The sequence below is a fragment of the Cynocephalus volans genome, chromosome 17 (assembly GCF_027409185.1).
Source record: "Cynocephalus volans isolate mCynVol1 chromosome 17, mCynVol1.pri, whole genome shotgun sequence".
NCBI classification, from domain to species: domain Eukaryota; kingdom Metazoa; phylum Chordata; class Mammalia; order Dermoptera; family Cynocephalidae; genus Cynocephalus; species Cynocephalus volans.
This window is the reverse complement of record NC_084476.1, coordinates 6,527,753-6,550,025: the sequence shown is the minus strand read 5'-3', so window position 1 is coordinate 6,550,025 and position 22,273 is coordinate 6,527,753. Positions and strand designations below refer to the sequence as shown.

Sequence of the window (22,273 nt, the reverse complement as noted above, 5' to 3'; positions counted from 1 at the left end):
CCCTGCCACAAATTGGAAGGAGCAGGCCTTGGATCCCTGTTCAACAGGGATCCCCTGTGCAAGGTCCCTGGGGCTGTCTCTCCGGGCATCTGAGCTAAAGTTCAGATCCCCCCTCACCACCAGGGTGGCAGCACTCACGCCTGCTGGAAACATCGCATGCTGTCGAGGATGTTGAACTGCTGCCACCGCTTGGAAAAGTTCACTTTCCCGTCAATATAGTCTGGGTTTCCCAGGTGGACAAAGGTCAGGTCCTGCAGGATCAGCCCCCTGGGAGGATGGGTAAAGAAGCCCAGTCACTGCTATGAAAGCAACTTGGAAGGCACTGGCTGATTCCCTGTGAGTTAGCTGCACCACCAGGACCAGCCAAGCCTGATGAATGACTCCAGCCCACACCTTTAGGCCGAGTCTGAAAACCTGTCAAAAATCCCAGAGCAAACCAAGGTGCAAGTCTAGGGTGAACTATGGATTCACAACCACCTACTGGGTCCCTTGGAAGCCACTCAGAGCTGGAGGAGCCTGGAATGCCCCGCCTGTCCAAGCCTGTGAGAAACGTTCATGAACTGAGGTGGCAGCAGTGTGTGTGGGCACAGTTGTGGGCTGTTAATGCAAAATTGTTATTTTTTTTATTTGTTTGGAGGGTTCTTGGCTGTAGGACCTGTATCTCTTGGGGGTGAAGGCCTTGAGGGCAGCCTGACCTGAGGGAAGTTTCTTCAAACATTCAGCCCTGGGAGACTGCTCAGTCTTCTGTTCCCCTTTTGGAGATTCCTAATGTCCACTAGTATATGAAAGGCTCTGATAAGTCCTACAACAATGAAACCTGTTTAGCTTTGATTTTTCCACTCTTTCCCTTTTCCATGAGATATGCATTTACTGCATCCTATGGCCCACACTTGGGAAATGTTTTCTGAACTACTTTATACTAAGTGCTCTCAGGGTTCCTGGGGTTGACTGGGTCCTCAGGCTGTTCTAGCGTCCAGCCAAGTTTGAGAACCACTAGAATAGGGCTCGATACCACGTGTGGGAAAAGAAGCTACACATGTGTAGCAAGGTCTGCACACACTCACGGGCAGGTGACAGAAGGAAAGGGGAGCGGGGCTGGGAGACGAGGTAAGAGAACTTCTACTCCTCATCTGATCCTTCTTTTCTGTTTAAACTGTGTTATGAGGAGCATGTTTTACTTTTAAAATAAAATGGAAGTACACACATCTCAGTCGGGAACCCTTCAGTGACGATTTCTCTGTGGAACCCAGTGTGTCTTCCCAGAGCAACTGAGAGGCAGACGCAGGGATGGGGTGGGCTGCCTTCATTCCGGATAAAGGCAGGTGGCTGCTACTCACAGGTATGGTATGCACGGAGGCTCCACCTCGGAGAGGGCAGCCCGGTAGGCTCGGAAGGAGGATGAGCTGTCAATCAGCGTGCAGTACTCAGCCAGGCCCTGGGCAGGACAGAACATGGGGACACAAGTGCTAGGACAATGCTGGGGGACAGAGGTCCAGCCTTCCTCGCTGACCTACTGGTCAACCACCTTCTACCCACACTGACGGTGACCACAATGTGTGAACACTAAGCTGGATCTGGGCCCCCCTGACCAGCAGTGATTCAACTGCTTTTAACAGGGTGGCAGCCAAATTCCCTGGTCACAGGGTGACCTAAGGCCCTTTTGTGGAGAAAGGCCCCACGGTGCTTGCTGTGCCAGGTCAGAATCACTGTCTGGGCAAGCAGTGCCTACTGTGTGTACAAGTCACTGGAAAGCAGGGCCTCTGCTCGGTTCCTGCTCCATCCTGCAGCTCCTGCAATACACATGGAACCGAGTCGCTCTGGCTCAGAGGTGCTTTCACTCCTCACCACACTCCAGGCAGGGTCACCCAGGGACGACAGGTGACCTCGCCTTCCAGCAGGGCTGAACTTGTGGTGTGGAGTCTTGCCTCTGAGACTCAGCCGATCCTGCCCCTTGCCCAGAATGCCATTCTCCTGCCTCTTGTCCTATTAGGTGCCTCCACCCTCAAGTGTCGCTTCCTCCAGGAAGCCCTCCCTGCCTCCTCAGGACCTCTCACGTGTTCCTTTGGCACCTGGTGTGAATCTCCCTTCTCCATATGGCACTGCTTTATGAATGAGTGAGAGGTCCACAGTGGCCCAGGTGAAACTCAGCTCGGGAGCTTTGCCCCCCTGCTCAAGGACCATCTTCCTATACAAGGACAAAGGTTCAAGTCCTCAGGCCCCCTGAGGCCATCGTGACCTAGAGATGGTCCCCTTCCCCAGTGGTGTGGCTGCCCTGGCCTCCACCTTGCTCTTCGAGGGCACCAAACTCCCAGCTGCTCCCAGGCTGTGCACGCCTCTGCCTCCTTTGATGGGAGTTCTCTGTCCTCTTCAGGGGGCCCCTCATCCCCCTTCGGGCCATGATGTGGGTGACACCTCAGGGCCAGCACACCTGCTCACCCAGCACCCCATCCTTTTCCTTTTAGTGCTTACCCTGTAGAAACCCACCCAATAAGATGTCGGTCCTGTTCCATGTCATGTGCCCAGTACCTAATGCAGCACCCAACCCAAAGCAGCCCCCTCAGAAGGGCGGACCGAGGAAGTGTGGAGCAGGTGATGCTGGGACCCAGGCATGGGCTTGTGGCGGCAGGACACCATAATGTGACAGCCTTAGAAGCAACCATGAAGGCCTGCAGAGGCGGGAAATTGAGGAGGGGGCGGACAGCTGTCCCAGCTGCATGGCAGGTTGGTGGCAGAGCAGGGATCCAAGTACTTCCTGCTATACGGCTCGTGGACTCCCACCTGACGGCTTCTCTCCCACCATGCCACCCACGCCACTCACCTCTGAGGTCTGCTTCTGCCACTCCAGCCTGCGGATGGGTGCCGAGTCCAGCGCCGACAGGATGGCCAGGTAGGAGTTGAAGTTGTTTAGCTTCCGCAGGTGCTGCAGGGAAGGGCGCGTTCACTGTGAGGACAGGCACAGGGCAGGCAGGCCCTGAAGGGGAGGCTTGGGGAAAGGCTCAGCCACCATTACCTTCATGATCTTGATGAACTTCAGGAGCAGCCGTTCCCTGTCCTGGGCCTTTTCCTGTAACATGATTATCGACCGGACCCTATAGGGACCACAGGAAAGAGGAGAGAAACAGCTGAGCTGACTGGTCTCCCTGCAGGTAGGCCCCAGGTAGTGCCGGTGCAGACGGGCCGTGAACAAGGCCTGCCCCTGCCTGCCGAGTGCCCTGGGCTCTTCAGGCCCCGGACACAGACCTAGTCTCTGCTCTGCAGGGGCTCACAGCATCCCAGGACGGAGACAAGATGCCACAGAGAGATCTGGGGACTGGTGCCAAATGCCACAAATGGGGACCTCCGATCTGCAGGGACATTTCAGAGGATTGAGGCAGAGACTCTTCTGACAGGTGCCAACCCAAGCACTAGTGGCGCTGGGAGAGCTCCTCCTGTGGCCTCAGCACTGGCTCTGGGAAACCAGCTGGCATTTGGGTAAGAGGCCATGTTTATCTGCAACAGATAGGGAACCTCTCAAAACTTAGTAGCACCCAAAGCCAAATCAAAACCAAAACCAAGACCAGTCTCGTTTGTGCCACATGTGCAGAGGGGACCTCACGGTAGCCTCAACTTCCTGTGCTTTCCCAGGAGCCACTACCAGGGTCACTTGGAGGAGGTGCCACACTCTGTGTTGCCTCTTCTGCCCTGCAGAATGGCACCTGAGCTGAGTACACCTTGAGGACTATGGCTCTGAAGGGGCCTCAGCTGCACCTCCTCCCAGCCAGGCCCCATGGGGTATGTTCCTGAGCTTCCTGTGCCCAGAGAGCAGCTGGGGTCAGAGGCCAGGCTCGACCTGTGTGTGCAACTTCTGCTGCCATAGAAACCACCATATCCCATTGGGCAAAACCCTAAGCTGAGTGTTGGGCTGCTACCTCTAAGCACACGTCACTGAGGTGTGAAGTGCTTCCTGTGGGAGAAAAGTAGGGAAGGGGGAGATGACCCTCTTTTTCTGCAAATAAGCAGTCCTCGGGGCATTTAAAAACAGCCAAGGTGACCGAGGTGGATGTGTAGGGTGGGGCTTGCTGCACAGCTGCCAAGCTCTGCCTGATGCTCTATTGCGTGTGGAGACACTGTGAGCGTGTTTGAGTCACATCCTGCAGAGCCAAGGTTTCTAAATCATAAACACACTGTAGGGTTTCATTTTGGTTTAAAAATTAAAGGCTACATTAAAGTATTAGCAGAGTTCACTCCTTTGCTAACTGCTCTTCTCTGCCAGGCAGTTAGCGTGAGCATCAGCCCTGACGGCCACCTGGCAGTGGAGAGACTGGCAGTGACCAGCACAGAATGGCAAACTGGGCTCCCTCTGCCCCGCTGCCATCCCTGGCAGACATTACTAGTTGATCCTGGCACTCTTCTTCAGCCATCCCTGAGCCTGATGCCTCCTCAAGCAGCCCTTCAGGCAGCCACCTCCAACGAGCCCCATCCTACCCCTTGCTCTCTGCCCACGGGAGGTTCCCGATTAATCCCTGCAGGGCCTCCGAAGGAGCTTGGAGGAGTGAAAGAGGCAGCTCCTTCTCTTCACCGTTCCAGCTCTCTGCAAAGGGTCATGCAGAACCCACCCAGGCATGCCACCGTCCAGAGCAACAGGGCTTGCTGCGGTGGCCCTTCTTACCAGTAGGACATGTTGTTGAAGTGCTCCGTGAACTGGGTCAAGTTGGGGCTCTTCTCCTCATTCTGCTCTTTTGCCCAAAGCAAAACCTCGGGAATCTGCAAAAGGAAATAGACCGGATAGAGGTGGAATCCTCTGGCTTTCCTGTGACAGGGCAGATTCTCTCATCCAGGGAGAACCAACAGCGGCTCTCTGGGGCGGGGACAGCCCACCTCCCCAGCCCACAGCCCCCCTCCTCATCGCCATACCTCTATTTTATAGAAGAGCTCAGCGTCCAGCAGTGTCAGCTGCTCAGCTATTTCATGGCTGTGAAAGTCATGCAAGGTCCCTGGCCTAGAAGACAGAGGCAGGAGCAGAGCGGTCATGGGGGGGTGGGGGTGGGGCAGGAGCTGAGTGGGCGCTGGCTGCATCGCAGGTTCCATAGCATGAGAGGGGAGGCCACTGGCTGGCCAGCACCAAGCTGTTCCTCGGGTCACTCTGGGCCCACTTTTCTTCCCAGGATGACGCTGTCTGCCTTCTTCTCCCACCTCTGCTGGGCGTATCTTGCTGCTTATGGACTCAGAAGACAGAGCTTCCCTCGTGAGCTCATTGGACAGTTCAGATGCCTGTGGACCCTCGCTCACAGCTGGCCCCACTTGCAGAGGCCCATGAGAACAGGGATGGTGCTGTATGAACAAAGGCTAAATGCTCACTAAGAAGGAGCTGACCCATCAACAGGTATCTATAGCTGGAATCGAAACTTACCACTGGGCTGGGGTAGAGGGGTAGGCAACAGATTGGAAGCTTTATAGAGGTTCTTAGGAACATTCAGGATGGCACAGGGGGCTGGACTAGAATTAACTACTGCCATGTTAGTGCTGGAAAGATAATTCAAAACTGACTGCAGCCTGGAACGTATCCCCTACCTGCTGTCCTACTGAGCCCCCACGTGCATGCCCTGCATCCCACTTTCTGGTAAGGAGGTGACTCAGCACACAATATACACCTCCAGGAGAAGAGGCCCAGCCCATGGGGGAACCATGGGGCTGTCCCCGAGGCCCTGTCACAGGGACTGGGCAGAACCAAGATGGGAGGTAGTGGAGGGAGGGTAAACCAAGGAAAGCGGAACAGATGCGGCTACTGCAGAAGTTGGCTCCTCACCTGGCTGCTACCCCCCTGGCTGCCAGGGGCTGGTCGGAGTTGGCACACCGGAGCAGCTTCTTCTGGTCCACCTTGTCCAGGATGTTCTTCCGGAGCACGCGAGCCAGGCTGAGCTCCCCACTGCACACCAGGCGAAAGACCAGTTCCATCAGCAGCTTCAGGATCTCCTCCGTCAACTCCACTAGGCTAATGGGCCAAAGGGTACAAGGTGAGGGGCAGAAACACAAGCCCCAGGAAGAGTATGGAATCCACCTAAGATTCCCATGGGCCACGTGGCAGTGATTGGCACCGAGCTGGGAAACCTCTTGTGGGAAGAGAGAGAGAGAAAAGATGGGGGATAGCTGCCTGCACCCTCAGAAGTGCCAAGAGCAGTCTTACTGGTAACAAGTACTGCCATTCACTCAACAAATGTTTGCTGGCACTGGACAAGTGCCAGAGACTATGCTGGGGACCGGGCTATAGAGACAAATCCCAAACAAATCCTGTCCTGGTCTTGCCAGAGTGACGAGACACCAAGAAGACTTCCCAGCCCAGTAGACTGGATGCTCAAAGGCCACTTGTGGCCTCCCTCCTCAGCACCCTCCACGCACGGCTGTTTCTAGCTTACAGCCACCGCTGATGTGGCCTCCCCGCAGGAGGCATAGGCCCGGAGGCTCGGGGCTCGGTCTGTGTTGTCCAGCCCTGACTCTCCACAGCTGGGAGAGGGGCCTGCTCGGTGTGTACTGGTTAAATAAATGGAAATGCATGTGCTGTGCCTGAGACTCAGACAGACAACCAGGGATATGCTGGGGAGGGTGGGAGAGGCTGCCTCCCCTTGGCCTCCGACCCTGCTGGTAGCTAAAAGCACACCCGCGGTGGACTAGACCTGAGACACCCATGGGAGGGATGGCCTCAGACCCAGGATGGACCCCACGTGGAAATCCAGAGCCTGGGCAGGGGCTGAAGAGGTGCCTCACCCTGGTCTATGGGGGACAAGTCATTCTCTCCAAGGGCCGCATACAGCCAGCTGGAACAAGCTGTGTCTGGAGCTGGCAGCCCGTGCTCTGTGGGCAGGGACCCAGGAGAGGCAGGTGGAGTGTGACGTGCCCGGGGCAGAAGCACTCACCAGAGCTCATCCACCACCCGCACCAGCACGAAGAATGTGTTCTTGCTCACGCGCTTCTTGAACGTGTCAGCAAAGGGAGAGAACTTCTCGTATGTGGAGCACAGGTTAAAGAAACAGCCCACATGGCGGGGAGAGCTGAGAAGAACTGGCTCCCAGCTGCCACTTACTGAGGTGCAAGTAACCAGGGACCCTGAGAGCGAGGCATGAGCACCTGGGAATAAGGCCCAGGATATGTGCCAGCGGCAGAGCTGCAGAACTGGGTACCAGCCCCTACCTGCCTGACCCCTGGCTGCTCTGACTGCCACCTTCTTCTGCCTGTGGGACTGTCCCCATGGCTTGCTCAGGCCTGCCTTCCTGTCGGGGCCAGCCTGAGGTCCCCATGAGCTCACTAATAAGCTGACAGCTGCCTTGCTGGGCCTCAGGTGGAGAAGGGTGGCCAACACCAAGTGCCCTCTCAACCCCAGCTCCCTGGGAGCTGCACGGGCCAGACTCTCTCTTCCACTCTTTCCGAGGGTTTCCATCCTGGGATTGCCTCCTTGGGCTTCATGGTGAGCTCTGGCTTGGATACTCTCCTGGGGAGCTCCAACCTCGGCAACTCTGGGCAGGTCCCCCTCCCTCCTTCCCTGCCCCGGGAGTAGCACCCTCCGCATCTGCTCCCTGCCCCCACAGCAGACCTTTAAACACCTGGCCACCTCATGCTTGGCCCCCAACCCAGGCTCTGCCTTGTGCTGCTACCACTGACTCTCCAGACCCCCTCTGACTCCATTCTGCCTGCCCTCTATCAACCCTTGACCTTCTGTGTTGTGGCACTCAGGACAGAGCCACACCCCAGGGACAGTCTGCTTGACCCGCAGCACAGAGGGGTCACTGGCCCACTGTGCCCTGGGCCTCCATGTTGCAACAATTCCATGAACATGCCTGATGCGGCCGAGCAGGGCAGAGCTAAGAGCCTGGGCACTGGGGAGAGGCAGAGTGGGCTGCCCTCCCACCAAGTAGCCAGGTGGGCCAGCGACTCCACCTCTCTGAACCTCAGTGTCCTCAGTTACGTGAAAGATAATATAATATAATGGCACCACATATGACGTGGTAACTATGTACACAGGACATGGCTCACAGCTGAGTGAGCTCATGCGAGCTGTATGGGCTCCTAACGAGCGTGCCTGACTTTCATGTCCTGGGCCCGGCCTGTGAGCAGGCGCTGAGGAACACGTGAGGCCAGAGGGCCAGGGACTCTAAGGGCAGGGCAAGGAGGGAAGGGGAAGCGAGGGAGGGAGAGGACCCTAGACTGCACCAGGGAAGGCTCAGGGCACCTGGGCAGGGAGGAAGAGCCAGAGGATGCAGAACTGCCTGCTGCCCAGCAGATGGCAGTCATGGGCCACAACGCTGGCAGGTGGCTGAGGAGCAGGGATGTGCCACCCTCCTTTGGAGCGGCAGGTTAGCTTCAGCAGGACAGGCAGATTGGGACTTGAGAAAGAAGCAATGGGCAACAAAAGTGGGTCCTTCCAAACCCCTGGGGTCTTCCTCAGCCGCTGCTGCAGGGAGTGACACTTGGCAAGGGTGAGCCCATGGAGCGGGTCTGTGAGGAGACAAGAGCTGGTTCCAGTCACAGGCATGTGTCTGCTGCGGGTAGAGGTGGCGGTGCTGCCCCGAAAGCTGTCTATGTGAGTCTTGCTTCCCTCCATCCCTGCACACACGGCACTCACCATGCCTGATGCCCCAGGGCTCGGAGAAGCTGCAGACACCTACCACGCAGGCTGCCACTCCAGCATGCTTTTGCTCTTTCTGATTCTTTCTCAGAATTGCCCAGTGATCAGAATTGCCACCGGGCAGCACTCCCGGGCAGCGCCATAGGCACTGCTATTGCCTCACTCAGCCTTTTGACAGAGAAGAACTGGCCTGAGGTCCCAGGGCCAGGACAGGGCAGAGTGGGGGTAAGAACAGTGGTGCATGGGACACCCCAGTGCCACCCAATCACACTGCTGCCCCAAGAACTGCCTGGCTCCCCACGTGAGGCTGCGTGGTGAAGAGGCCTGCAGCGTGAGGCCAGGCAGCAGGGCTGGGAAGGATATCTGTACTGTAGCTTCTTGATGAGCTCCTCCGGCGTGATGAAGGTCCTGTAGGTGGTCAGGAAGGCTTCACAGTACAGCACCAAATCTAGAGGAAAACAACAGGCACTCAGGCAGCACAGAGCACTGCGGGCGGGGGCAGCCCGGAGAAAAGCCCTGGCTCTGAGAGAGGCAGGTGAGGCAGCGGTGGCGGGCCTCTGCCGCCTCCACCTCATGTCCCAAAGAAATTGCCCATCCACTGTCTATCTCTCAAGTGAGAGGGCGGATCAGAGACAGGGAAGGTAAGCAGGTTTCACCTTACAGGTACATTGCTCTCATGACAGTGCTGCCTAGGGAAGGACACTGCACCGGGGGCTGAGGGAGGCCATGCGTGGTCCCAGTGGGAAGAGAACCTCCACTGAGAGGCAATGCCCACCCCAGCTAGGGCTAAAGACTGGCAGCTGCCCGCGCCCAGATGTGCACCCCAGATCAGACATCAAGAGGCTCTCAATTTTGTCCTGAGGCTGGATCATTCAAAGGATCTTAACCAACAGGGGCACAGAGAAAACAATTCGTTCAGACGTGTTAGCAGGATCCTGAAGCTGAAGCACAAAGCAGTACTTTTAGTCGGCAGGGTCCAGTAACTCAAAAATTGGGGGAAATTCCACGTGTAGAGGGTCTTGAGGAAAGGGTGAGGAGGTACAGCTTGGCATGTGCTGGGACCCACCGTGGGCAGCTGAGGTGCCAGGAAGGGCAGGGCCAGCCACGAAGACTGATGCCGCAGTTGGGCAGCAGCACCACCCACCACCTCCCTTTCCCGTTGGAGGGGCTGGTGCCAGCCAGGGACTCCTAGCCCTTCCAGAATCACAGAAGGCCCTGCTTATTTGCTGTTGAGACTCACACTCCCAACCATGCTGTCTCTGACATGAAAGGAAAGAGCAGAACTTTTCAACCGCAGGATCCTGCCTGAGACCCACGCCCTGGCCAGCTCCTCCGGCTGGGGTAAGAAGCGAGCCTGCCATGACCCCAGTCATGCTCTACCGCCAGGCTGGGCACAGATTACCTTCCCCTATCTTCTTTCCCTACCTGCTGGATGCAGGAACCCGAGGAAGATCCTCTTTAGCGAAGTAGCACTCACTGGCTGGGCACAGACACACACAGCTCACTCCCGTCCCCCACCCTTCACTCAGCACCCCCCAGACCAAACAAGAGGAAAACTGACCAATGCCTGCTCCTGCTGCGAGAGGCCATGTGGTGGTGGAGGGGACCAGCTAGGGAGGGAGGCTCACGGCTGGGGATCACAGCAAGCTCCAACCACACCTCACTCTGGTGCATTCCTGGACCTCCAAGCCCACCCTGCTCGCTGTGAAGTTATTTTTGCTCAAGGTGGCTGGGCAGGGAAGCAGAGAATAGATCCAGGTCTATCTATACCTGTCTGCAGGTGCAGCGCTGACAGTAGCTGTGGCAACCTCTGGCCAGACATGTGCTAGGCTCGCTGGTGAGCACCAGCCCGCTCTGCACATACACCACGTCCTTCAACACCCTGAGCAGTCCTACAAGGGCGGGGCCCACTGTCTCCCCACTTGAGAGTCGAGGAACCCAGGCATGTGGCCATCCCACCTGTAGGCAGTGTGGGAGGGTTCACCTGACTCCAGAGCTCTTAACCATCTGCTGTGCCCGGGGCTGTAGTAAACAGGAGCCGCCTAGTTTCTGGGATGGCTACACTTCCTAGTGTCCACTCAGCTCTCTGTACTTCCCAGAGCACTTTCTGTGCCTTGGCTCACCTGATCTTCATGACAGCCCTGGTAGGTGAGGTCTCATCATCTCTAGTTTTCCTCCTGAGGAACTGGAAGCTCGGGGGTTAAGTGACAGGCTCTGGCACATGTGGATACCGGAGAATGGACAGGATCTGGGCTGAGGTCTAAGGCCAAACCCGACCTGATGCTCTCCCTGCTGCTTCTGACATGCACTGCCCAAGAGGAGAGCTGTGCGATGACAAAGTGCCTCCCAGCCCACTGAGCCCTGGCATCTGAGCCACGGGGTACCCTTCGTTGGTGCCACTGGAGCAGTCTCTGGTCTGCAGGAAGCCACCTGCCCGAGCAGCTTGCTTCATTACCTGCCACAGGGCACCTCTCTCTTTCCAATGTGGCCTAAGGCCTCTGCCTCAATTATACCTCCTAGGTATGAACAACTTTGGTTCTGTGGAGCCTCAAAATCCTTCCATTAATAAAATCAAGCAGAAACTCAGCCAGTGGCAGATCCTCCTCTCAACAGGTCCAGCCAGTACAGACCCGAAGGGTCTTGGGTGGCCCTCTGGCCTTGGCCACAGCTGGCTGCACCAGGCAGGATGGTAGAGTTCACTCTGTTGGGTCAAGGCCTGTAGCAAGCTCCCATTCCAGCCCTCCACTTTGGGACAAAAATGAAATGGAAATTGCTCCTTATGCCCAGCTGAGGACGCAGCTCTGAGGTGTCAGGCATGGAGGAGGATTTACTGCAGAGCAGCTGAGCAAGGGCTTTCTTAAAGAGGATTGTGGGGGGATGGCCGGTTAGCTCAGGTGGTTAGAGCATGGCCTTGCAAGTGTTTGGATCCCCATACCAGCCAGTCACAAAAAAAAGAAAAAAAGAAATGAAAAAGAATCATGAATGCTCCCTGAGCACCGCCAATGTGCCAGGTGTGTGCTGTGTTATCTCATTTAATCTGCACAGAGCCGTTCATAAAAATGAAATTGGTTAGGTTAAGGTTTCCAGATTGGGGTGTTTTTATTCCTTCCAACAATTTACTTTAACACGGTTGCTACATCATCTTTTTAATAATTTTTAAAAAGAAAACAAGTGTCTTTGTTTGACACGTCATTATTCCAGGTGCCATCTACCTTCCACCCCCTACCCTCGTCCTCCGGAGGATCCTACAGGCCCCAGGGTCATCACTACCCTTCATCAATGAGGGCCAGACATTAGTGCTCTGTCCCAGTCCCACTGTCTCCAAGGAGAGCTCCCACCCTGACCCAGTGGCACCAGGCCCATGCTCAGGTGTGCTCCGGGATGCCACCAGGAGAGGAGAGGACAGCACAGTGGGGCCAAGCAAGTGACACCTGTGGTGGGACCAGCCCCACCCCAGGGAGGCCAGCAGCACAGACAAAGGCTGCTGCTGCGAGAGCTGCCCTACCTTTCCTGTCGGTCTCAGTAGCATGGACCAGCAAGATGTCTCCAGACCCTCCACGGACATCTGGCCCATCATCACCCTGTAATGAAAACAGCAAAGGCAGGCATGACGCAGAGCATGGCCTTGGAAAAGTCAGGCACTGTGCTGCAGGGACCCCACGACCACTCCCCTCTGCTCCACACGTCCAGGAGCAGTGTGGCCATGCTGTGAGTGCTGGGTGCCCCTCCAGCCCACCTACTGCTCCATGCTTGGCAGACAGGCACAGATGAGAAGGCGTCTGGGAGCTAGATGGCCTGGGGGCTCCCAGACACCATGGGCACATCACTTTTTTTGAGGACACTATTGGGTCAGGGGAACATGATGTCACTGGACCTCCCCCTGCTCAATGACCCACAGGTCAGAGGTGAGGTAGAAGCCCTTACACGCAGAAAATGGTATGATTCCACAGAAGGGCTGGCAGGACTGCCACCAGCCTCTCCCAGGATGCCTGCAGAGGCAGCGGGATGATTCTCAGGAATGTTTATGTTTCTAAAACTGCAGCAAACTGCCCTAGATTGAAATCCATTTCCCCAGGTGGAAGTGGAGTCATTGTTGAAATGTCATAGGTTCTTCCACACAGCCCTTCATTAGAGTGTGAAGTGTCACAAAGACATCCAATGACATCTGACGCTGCTTAGGTGACCAATCCCTGCCTGCCTATTAAGAAGCAAATCTTATTTCCATGTGGGCAAATACAGGCTTAAGCCGCTTGGCCTGGAGCCAAAAAGAGCTGTCACCAGGGCCAGGAATGGAAGCCTGGGCCAAATAGCAACAGGCCTGCCACTCTTCTCCCCCGACTGAGGCTCCAACCTCCTCACCTGTAACTCAGAAGGAGACAGAACCAACACCCCTCGAGTCCCCCCACCACCGCAGCACACACTCTGAGACTCACCTGCCTTTGTAAAAGGGCTTTGGTGTTTTTACTCCCCGACTCCAGAATCTGACAGTGTTTTGGATTTACCTTTGTGAATGGGTGCAGCTGTGCCCATGACATGAGTTTTTAGAGGAGATTTATGGCAAGGGTCACGAAACATTACTTCTCTCTGTCGAAGCACCCCCACCAGCCCTGCCTGCTTCTGGACCGGCCCAAAGTGCCAATGCCTTCCTGGGCTGCTCCCTGCTATGGCTGGAGCTAGCTCAGCCTGGCCCAGCAGTGTGCAAAGGGCACTATGTGCCTTCTCACCCATGTGTGTGTGTGCGTGTCACTGCCATCAAATTAGAGCCCAGAAACATGGCCACCTCCTCAGGAGGGGCCAAGGCTATTCTGTTAAGTTGTTACTTTGTGGTTCTAGAACTGTATGGCAGAGAGGCCAGGCTGCTTCAGCCTGGCTTCTCTGTTTATCGTGACAGGTTTGGGTGTTGTTTTCACTGAGGCTCTGCAGACAAGGCCCAGGATGGAGGTAGCCACAGTGTCCGGGCCTGTATGTACACTGGTGGGGCTTACCACTTATGAAGGTTTCACGCTCACAAGATGCTCAAGTTCACTCTGCGGCAGCATCAGGAGAAGGGGACAGGACACTTCCTCCTGGAACCCACCCCCTCCAGGGGCCACAGCCAAGAGAACCACCAGGAGTATGGAGACTTGGTCTCCCTGTCCAGCTTGGTCTTCCTGCTTGAGACACCTCAGGTCACATTCTCCTCACACCCCCGCACTCTCGCTTTGTGGGTCATGCTGCAAAATCCAGGCCTGTGAAGTCCTCACCTCTTGCTTGAGCGTCAGCCTGGCCATAATTTCATTGTGGTCGATGAGGGACAGCTCGTCTACTTCGTCCTCCAGCTGGGCCGACTCCAGAGCATCTGGTGACTTTGGAGCCCTGGAGGGAGGAGTGGTTTGTGCTGGAAGCATCAGAGAGGCCCCTGGACTCCCTGACACCTGGGGCTGAGGCAACGCTTGCCTGTGCCTGGGTCAGAACTGTGGCCCTGAACAAGCCTGCCCTGAGTTGCAGCCACACGTGAAGCCCAGCAATGGACAGACGCCAGGGCGTGGACTGGATTCCTAGGTCTGCTACTGACCAGCTGTGCAGCCTTAGGATGTTTCCTACTCTCTGTGGATCCCCCACCTGTATGTGGGAGGGATCACGCTGGGAGATTCAAAAGGTTCCATTGGGTTATTAACGTACAATGGTTTCAGCCACTCTGTCAAAGCCCACGGTGTAGACTGTCAGTGTTTAAGGAGAGGAGGAGCAAAGGGCAGGCAGGGTGGGAGGAAAAGCCAGCACCGCTCCAGATGCCATTCCCCAAGGCTTTTCCGGGGGACTGTCTCCCCATCAGGCCTTTGCTTGGCATGAAGAAAATCCATAAACCAAGCAGACATGCTCCCTTGTTCTCAGGGTGCTCAGTCTAGTGGGAGTCAGACTTCAGAACAGTGGTCATCGTAGTGCGGTGACAGGGATGCACAGAAGGGTAATGGCAGGCTCTTACGTTAAGGCCTTTGAAAGGTAGAGTTATTAGCGATTTACCCTGCTTCCTTGCAGTTTTCTGTACTTTTCACAGTTCCTACCTTGAATATGTACTATTTTGAGAATCAGAGGAGTAGGCATAAAGACTCCCACATGTAACGCCTGCAGGCCTGGTGAGCTGGCTGCTGTGGGCCGCTCAGGGAGGCCTCGCTGGCAGTATACACTGCTCTTAGGAGACCTGGCTCCTCTCTGCTCATTTCCTACCTCTCACCACCATCTCTGCTGTCCTTTCCAGGTGCACTGCCAGCTGCCGAGGGATCTCTGGCAGGCCCGTCTTTCCCAGCTGGTGATTCCTGAAAAGAGAAGTGAGTGCTGGGTTTTAGACTGGTGGCCCATGCCAGGGGGCATCTGTCTTCCCAGTATTCTTGCCTGCAAGTGGCTTTGGAGTGCAAGTTCCTATGGAGCAATTTGGATGTGAAGAAGTTAACGATGAATGCAGTTAATTACAGGAAACACAAGCCCTCCTGAGACTAGCATCTTGCCTTTAGAGAGGTTGAAAGGTCAGCAAGGCACCTTTCCTCCTCTGAATCTACTCATGAGCTAACACCAACATCCCACTTCACACACAGAAATGGAGGACAGAAGTGCACGGCCCTGCCCAGGACCACATAGCTTGTAAATGGAAAAGCCTGGATTCAAACCCCGGGCTGTCCACCTCCAAAGCCTGTGCCCTGAACCACAGGGCCCTGCTGTCGTGCAGCAAAACCTTGCTGACTTCCTAGTTAAAGAAAGCTTTCAGGCTGTTCGGCTCAGCCAGTTACGGTCCCAAAGGGCCCCACTGCTCAGGCATGTGACTGTAAACCCTTCCCCTCCTCCTGGGTCTCTGGGCCCACCTTACTCAGCGACAATGTGGCCCTCCAACATCCCTGGTCTGTCACTGGGGCCACAATGGAGAACTAGAGCAACAAGAATACAGAACATCACAACGGGAGTGCTTCAAGGCAAAGAAAAAGCCAGTACTGCAAGTGGCCACTGGTAAAGGGAGAGCCATGGAGAGCCAGCGGGTGTGGACTGCTCCACGTGGGGGCTGAGGTGATGACGCTGGGACACAGGCCACCGGGGAGACAGGGAAGGCAGGGGCCAGCTGAACTCCCACAGGCAGGGCCAGATCCCACAGCAGTAAAACCTCCTCAGTGCTCTGTGACCTGCTAACACCTGAAGCGGGAGGTGCCTTATGTGGGCCTCTAAATACCTGTGAGGATCCCACTGGTGGACCATGCTCTGAATGGCTGGGCTCTGCCCTTTGGTTTGATCACTAGAGAGGACTTGAGTCCTCACGGACCTCCCCTCAAGGAATTTGTCCCACTTGGGCTAGTGGGAAGAGTTACTTTTGAAGCTTTTGAACTTGCTCCTGTTTTGCTGAAACAAAATCAGGGATGCTGATTGTTCAACAGAACTGCTGGACTCAACTGTCACGAGCTGGGAGGGTGACGATGTCAGGTAACTCTGTACTCTCAGGAGGGAGGTGCGCATCCACTCGGCAGGAGCTACCTGCCAGACAAACCCGGGAGTGACGGAGCATGCTGGGGAGGAAGAAGAGCCATGGGACGGAAGGTGGAGCTCCACAGTGGAAGATGTGATAGAGAGAATCCCACAGACAGCACCCGACACGGGCCCGGGGCCTACACCGGTCTGCTCCTGGAGATTTCTAGAAGACCCGTCCATTGGTCAGGCTTTGAGGAGTGCCACACGCACTGAAGCAGGAGTCAAGGGCAGACCTCCACCTGCAAGCCACATCCTCCTCCACGGAGCCTGCGGGGGCCCAGTTTGCTTGTGACCGGGAGGGGCTCAGCCACACAGAAGCGGGTGCAGGGAAGCAGCCCCGGGGCAGCAGGGCCACACCTGCCAGGCCTGGCCACATGCACGAGGCTGCCCGAGGTTACTTACTCCTCGAGAGGGAGCCAGCTCCTCACTGCTCTGGCCAGAGGAGTACAGATTGACGTATTCACCCTCACCAGCGTCCTCGCTGGCGTTTTCACTCTGGGAGAGACAGGATGAGAGGAAAGATACATGGGCCAGGCCCTCTAGCCAGCTCTCACAGCTCAAAGAGGGCAGCCAGCAGGGCTGGCCCCAACCAGGATGCTCCTTCCATGAGAAGAACAGGACAGTGATAGCGTGCACTCTGCTCTCCCTGGGAAGCCTTCTGCAGGGTCAGAGAACAAAGCTGGCCTCTGTGTCAGAGGGAAGCTAAGTTTCCTGCTAGATCTTCTCTGGAGGTGTCAAGGGACATTTGAACAGTCCTGAAAAAGCAGCTCCACCATAGTGGGGACTGCGGAGGACCCCAGTGTGGTGGGAAATGACTATGGAGGGGCAGGAGCAGCACATCAAGACAACATGCCAACGTGACATGTTGGGGAGTCAGTCCCCACTGCCTGTGTTCTCTCTGCCTACCTACTTGTCCACTCCAGTGTGCATGGCAGCTCTTCCCTGTGTTCTGATGGAGACTGTTGATAACTGAAAACCTATGTGATGGGATGGGAACCCTCTGGCCTCGGTACCAAGGGCAACTGAACAGGCACCTGCCTTGGACCTCTGTCACTTCTGTACTTCCAAAGGGGCCTGTACCTTTCTCTAAAGCAAACAACCAAATAGAAAGCTCACAGTATTTTCTATCTTACGCTGTGATACCTTACTGTCTCTAAATGACCACTAGTCCATCTGTGGAAAATCGAATACCTAGTTTGATAGGTGCTTTGTGTAAAAGATTCTGCTCCTGTTCTGTTCTGGAAATAGGAACCATTACACCTTGCTTCGATGCAGTCATGCTGCTGATGGGCACACGCCATCAACAGACTTGACTGCCAGTGACAGGAAGGCGACGTCTTTCATGGGCAGTGGTACTACTTTCTACAAATGTGCAGCCCCGTGTGCAGGTGCGTGCAAGGGTTGAGTTCTCACCGAGTCAGTGAAAGAGGTTTCGGAAGGAAGGCAGACAGTATTCCCATGAAAGCTGTTCTCCTGAGAAGGTGAGAGAGGCCCGTCCATGGTGCTGGGAGGCGGACTGGCCACAGGCGGCACCGCTAAGTCAGAGCTCTGAGGCTGGTGGACAGGTGGGAAATGTGGAGAGGAGGAGGAGGTGGGCGGAGGGAAAGGCTGAATGGAAGCTTGGTGGTGAGGCAGGAAATCCTGGGAGTAGGACCTAAACACAGATTTGTACTACACAATCAAAGTTGAAAACAAATAAACGAGAATATGGGAAAAAGAGAACAGACAGACAAAAGAAAAAGAAGTTAGGTTAACTGTGGCTGAGCACTGATAAGTCATTCACAGCAATTCTAACTAGGGACCACCGATCATGCCAGACAAGACCCTGTGGTCCTCTGGCCTCTGAGGCTCCCCAAGCCCAGTGCCTCCTCCCTTGAGAGGGGCCTGGAGGCTGGAGACTGGCCAGCACTGTTTCCAGAACATCTAAATAGCAGGACAAGGGCAACAGCTCCCCCAAAAGAGAGAAAATCTCATATACCACATCTGTGGCCGCCTGTTCCACTGCAACAGAAAACTAACCCCACACAACCTGGCTGAGCTCCTTATTACCCTTCCAGGAGTGTTACAGCTAAATTCAACGACGCAGTCCTTGCTACTTGTTTTGAATCATTCGGATGAATCTCTTTGGTTTCATCCCTTGAAAGTTAAATACTGCAAACTTGTACGTGTTATAATCCATCTCAAATCCTTTGGGAAGGAACAGGCATAAGCCTTAAAAATGGTTGAAAGAATTATGCTATCAAAATGCTAAAAATTTTGGGCCGGCCCCGTGGCTCACTCGGGAGACCACACCATGCGGAGGGTTATGATCCCCTTACCAGTCAAAAAAAACAACAACAAAAAAACCCCAAATGCTAAAAACTTCTATGAGTTCATTTACCTTCCTACCCAATCTTATCTGTCCTCTTCCCTTTCTTCCTTCTTCTTTTTTTTTTTTTTTTAACTAAACAAAGTAGTGATCTTACAACACCTCCACCTTGGAGCCAGAAAGCTACATTCCCTCAAATTCTCATCAGAGAGAAAAGTCTGAAACCATACTGACATGTGGCATCAAATATCCGGGGCTTCTCAGATCCAATGAGCACCCCCAGGCCGGGGCTCTGCTGCTACAGGACAGAGGAGCTATAGGACCACTGGCCAATGGCCACTGAGCTGAGATCCAACAATGTCATTGCGCCCTGCAAAGACCTGCCAACATGCTAACTGCCCTGGGAGAACACACGTGGACAGGACCATGTCTGGAGTTCTCGCCGGCTCCCTTGCCCACTACAGACACCAGAATTTGATGAAAGTCACCCTCAACACAAATGGGCATACTGCTCACTCAAATTTTCTCTGCATTTGCTGTGGCACAGGATTTTCACAACCCACAGAAACAAGGAAAAAGAGGAAGAAACAAAGTTTTAAACTAACAGGAGGTCAAAGGTACTGAAATCCTTAAGCAGTTCTGCAAAGCTGCCCTTTAACCTAAACAAAGAGCTGCTGCAAGTCAGGGATGACGCAGTCCCTCCCTCCCTCCCAAGTGTGGACAGGCCTGGCCCCTTCTTGGTTGCACTGATCAGAGTTTAAAGCTCCTCCTTCCTCCTCAGTGAGACCAAAACCCTCTTGCTCCCATGAGCTCCTGTGGCTGCTGGTTCACACCAGATCCACGACACCTGCCCTAGGCACGGGTAACTTTTTCTTATTTCCCATCTAATTCACATACTCAAGGCCAGCCCCCGACCACCATCAAATGAATTAGTGGACGTGTCATGCATGTCCTGCCCAAGCAACGCTGAGCACTCTTAGACCTGCTCCAAGTGAATCTCTCTTCAACTCCTTTCTAGAGGAGCTGGGGAGCAGAACTCTGTTTGGCACCCCAGGCTCCCCCGTCCCTCACAGCACGCGCCACACTTCCCTTTAACTTTCCTGTGACCATTAAAGATGTGCTGCAGCCTGGGAACTCAAGCTGGGCCTTCCTGGGATGGCAATACGGTGGAGGATTTGGCTTTCTGGGTTCTCCGTGTCATCTCTGGAGGGGGCTTACCCCATAGTGGGGCTCTCTCACTGGCTGGGGAGGCCCACAGAGAAGACAGAATAGAATGCATTGGCTGAAGGGTGGCATGGCATGGAGCTGGGAGCTGCTCAGAGGGAGCCCCCATGCGACTGTTGGAGGAAGTGGTTTCAGTCTCCGGCAGGAGTGCAGATTCTTAGATCTGTCAGATGCTCATTCCCAACACCCAGGCGCTGTGAGATTTGCTAACAGACATCTCTCTCCTCACCCACAAATCCACTCACGTGTTGCTACCTAGTTTAAGATTCACATTGATTGCCAACTCTGCCTGAGTCTTGACACTTTCCTCATCGATCCCCAAACCCCCGCCCCCACATAAACTCATTAGCACTTAAGCATGCCCTGCAGTAACTGAGCACCTGACTTATATACACACACAACTGGCTTTTGTGTAATCGCAATATCTTATCAGGTTTGAGAAGCATCTTCCTAACTGATCATATGGCGCATTCAGCAGGTTTTGATTTGACGAGCTTAGAGGGCCGACTGCTATGCAGCGTGTGGGGCCTCATCTGGGAGGTGATACGGGGTCACTGCTAAAGGCACATTCTCAAGCCATCTAGACGTGGGCTTGGGTCCTGTGTCATCTCTTTCTGCCTGTGTGACCTCGGGGAAGCGACTTAAGTTCTTGAGCCTCATCTCTAACATTAACACGGGATGAAAGCAATGGTGCTTCTGCCACAGGGTTTCTGTGGATGTTCAGGGAGACAGAGCCACACACGTGCTCAGCACAGTGCTCTCAGTCAATGCTGCTGTCCTCTCCCATCCTCCAAACACCAGTCCAGGAACTGCTCTAAATAACTAAGCAGAGGCATTGAACAGGGGCCCAGTACATATCAGCTGAATGAATGCATACCCAGAAATTGATTCTGCTGTTATTAAAGTACCTAGAATATTGCCTGACTCATAGCAGTGTCTCAGCCTTGAATGCGGAAGGGCAAGAGACAAGCTCTGCCCACTGCCTAGGTTCAGGTCCACTGGTGGCGAGACTGGGGAGGGAGGCTCAGGGATGCCACCAGAGGCATGGACTGCCCAGGAGAGCGGCAACCACCAAGGAGACATGAAGGAGGGCCGGTATCTCTTGGACAAAGGTGTGCCCTGCCCCACCCCCTCCCCTTCCAAGGCAGCCCTGCTCTGGTATTCAAGCTATGCGGTCATGCTGGGCTGACAGCCAAGCTTGAGAAGCACCTTAGAGGGGGAGGGGGATGCACGGGATGCTCCCTAGTCACTGTGAAGACCATTCTGTGCCCCTCTGTGGTGCTGCAGACACGGGAAGCTGTGTCAGGGCGCAGGACCACCCCATTTTCAACAAGTCCCAGTCTCAATGGACTCCCCAGAGAAATATTTCCAGGCCCTTTAAGATCACACTTACCCAAACAGGCAGGGAAAAAGGCAGGCTGGCCGTTCCACAGCAACGCTGCCTCACCACAGCCTAGGGTTTATTTTAGGATCTGGCTGGTGCCTGCCTTTGCTTCTGAAGAGCTGCTGCTCTATGCAGCAGGAATTTTTATTTATAGCCAGAGTAAGACTGTTTGGGCTGAGGATTTTAGAACACGAAGGGCTGTCTGACTGAAACCTGCAAACTTCTGCAGAAGATCTGGTGGTTCCAGAGCAAGCGAGCAGTTAGGAGAGGGGGTGTGCCTGGCCTCCAAGCTTAGCCCTGGTCACACAATCATCAAAATGCCAGCAAGGACTGCTTCCTGTGGATGAGGAGCTAAGGGTTTTGCATAGATCACCTCATTTAATCAACACGAAGTGCTTTTATGATCCTTATTATAATGAAAAAGGTGAGGCTGGTAGGGTGGCCATGCACAGCTGGTAAGAGGTGGCATGGGGATAGCCTATGTCATAGTCAGTTCATGTTTTGTGAAACACTGAGGAGTATTGTGGGCATGTGACAGGCCCTAACCATGAATCCCACAGCTCTGCAGGATGCAGCCCCACTAACTCTGCTCAGAGATCCCCTTAGCTGAGCATAATGCCAGGCATGCAAAAGGCAGTGAGCTGAGGCTTCATATACAAGCCAGGTGTGCAGAGAGCGGTGCAGGGACAGGCAGTGAAAAGATGCAAGCGGCAGCTAGCTGTCTTGGAAAGACATGCCTGAAAAGAACCATTGAGTCTTAGGAATCTAAAAGATAATGGAGATTGATGACCTTATATGTTAGCTCGTGGCCAATTTGTTAAAAGGCAAAGCTACCTGAAGCTGCCCAGGTACCAGTTTTCAGTGACACTTTTTTCCCATTATAGTCCTGGCATGAATATTGGCTAGGCATGGACCCTGTGTTGCCTTGGCAAAAAAGCAGGAAGCAGACCTTTAAATAAAAAATCTCGGGGGGATGGCTGGTTAGCTCAGTTGGTTAGAGCACAGTGTTACAACACCAAGGTCAAGGATTCAGTTCCCTGTACCAATCAGCTGCCAAGAAAGGAAAAAAGAAAAACCCTGGGTCCTCAATATAAGAGCCAGTCCATGTAATTCCCCGATGATCAGGAAGTGCAGGGTGCCAGAGAAGGCAGTCTGTGCATCAGCAGCTGAGGGCCAGAGCCACAGGCCAAGAGACCTCAATCTGAACGGGTGCTTCACTGGGACTTGAGCTCCAAGCCTCAGAGAACTTTCAGCTCCACCAATCACAGGGAAATAT

At 54.6% G+C, this 22,273-nt stretch overlaps 1 protein-coding gene across 11 annotated transcripts in view; it reads right to left on the bottom strand.

Annotated features, from left to right (window-relative positions):
• RAPGEF1 (Rap guanine nucleotide exchange factor 1) overlaps positions 1-22,273 on the bottom strand; it is a 140,284-nt gene that overhangs the window by 3,190 nt on the left and 114,821 nt on the right. For 4 of the 11 annotated variants that reach the window (XM_063081525.1, XM_063081526.1, XM_063081531.1 and 1 more), the window contains 15 exons: positions 17,495-17,752; positions 16,484-16,576; positions 15,430-15,492; positions 14,801-14,889; positions 13,840-13,951; positions 12,102-12,177; positions 8,960-9,044; positions 6,891-6,983; positions 5,786-5,971; positions 4,894-4,978; positions 4,649-4,743; positions 3,011-3,089; positions 2,819-2,920; positions 1,338-1,435; positions 139-267 (listed from right to left, as the gene is read on the bottom strand). In XM_063081525.1, the coding sequence (XP_062937595.1) occupies positions 139-267; positions 1,338-1,435; positions 2,819-2,920; positions 3,011-3,089; positions 4,649-4,743; positions 4,894-4,978; positions 5,786-5,971; positions 6,891-6,983; positions 8,960-9,044; positions 12,102-12,177; positions 13,840-13,951; positions 14,801-14,889; positions 15,430-15,492; positions 16,484-16,576; positions 17,495-17,752 (1,643 nt within the window). The remainder of the gene's footprint in view (positions 1-138; positions 268-1,337; positions 1,436-2,818; positions 2,921-3,010; positions 3,090-4,648; positions 4,744-4,893; positions 4,979-5,785; positions 5,972-6,890; positions 6,984-8,959; positions 9,045-12,101; positions 12,178-13,839; positions 13,952-14,800; positions 14,890-15,429; positions 15,493-16,483; positions 16,577-17,494; positions 17,753-22,273) is intronic. The other 7 variants (XM_063081527.1, XM_063081528.1, XM_063081532.1 and 4 more) reach the window with 3 other exon arrangements.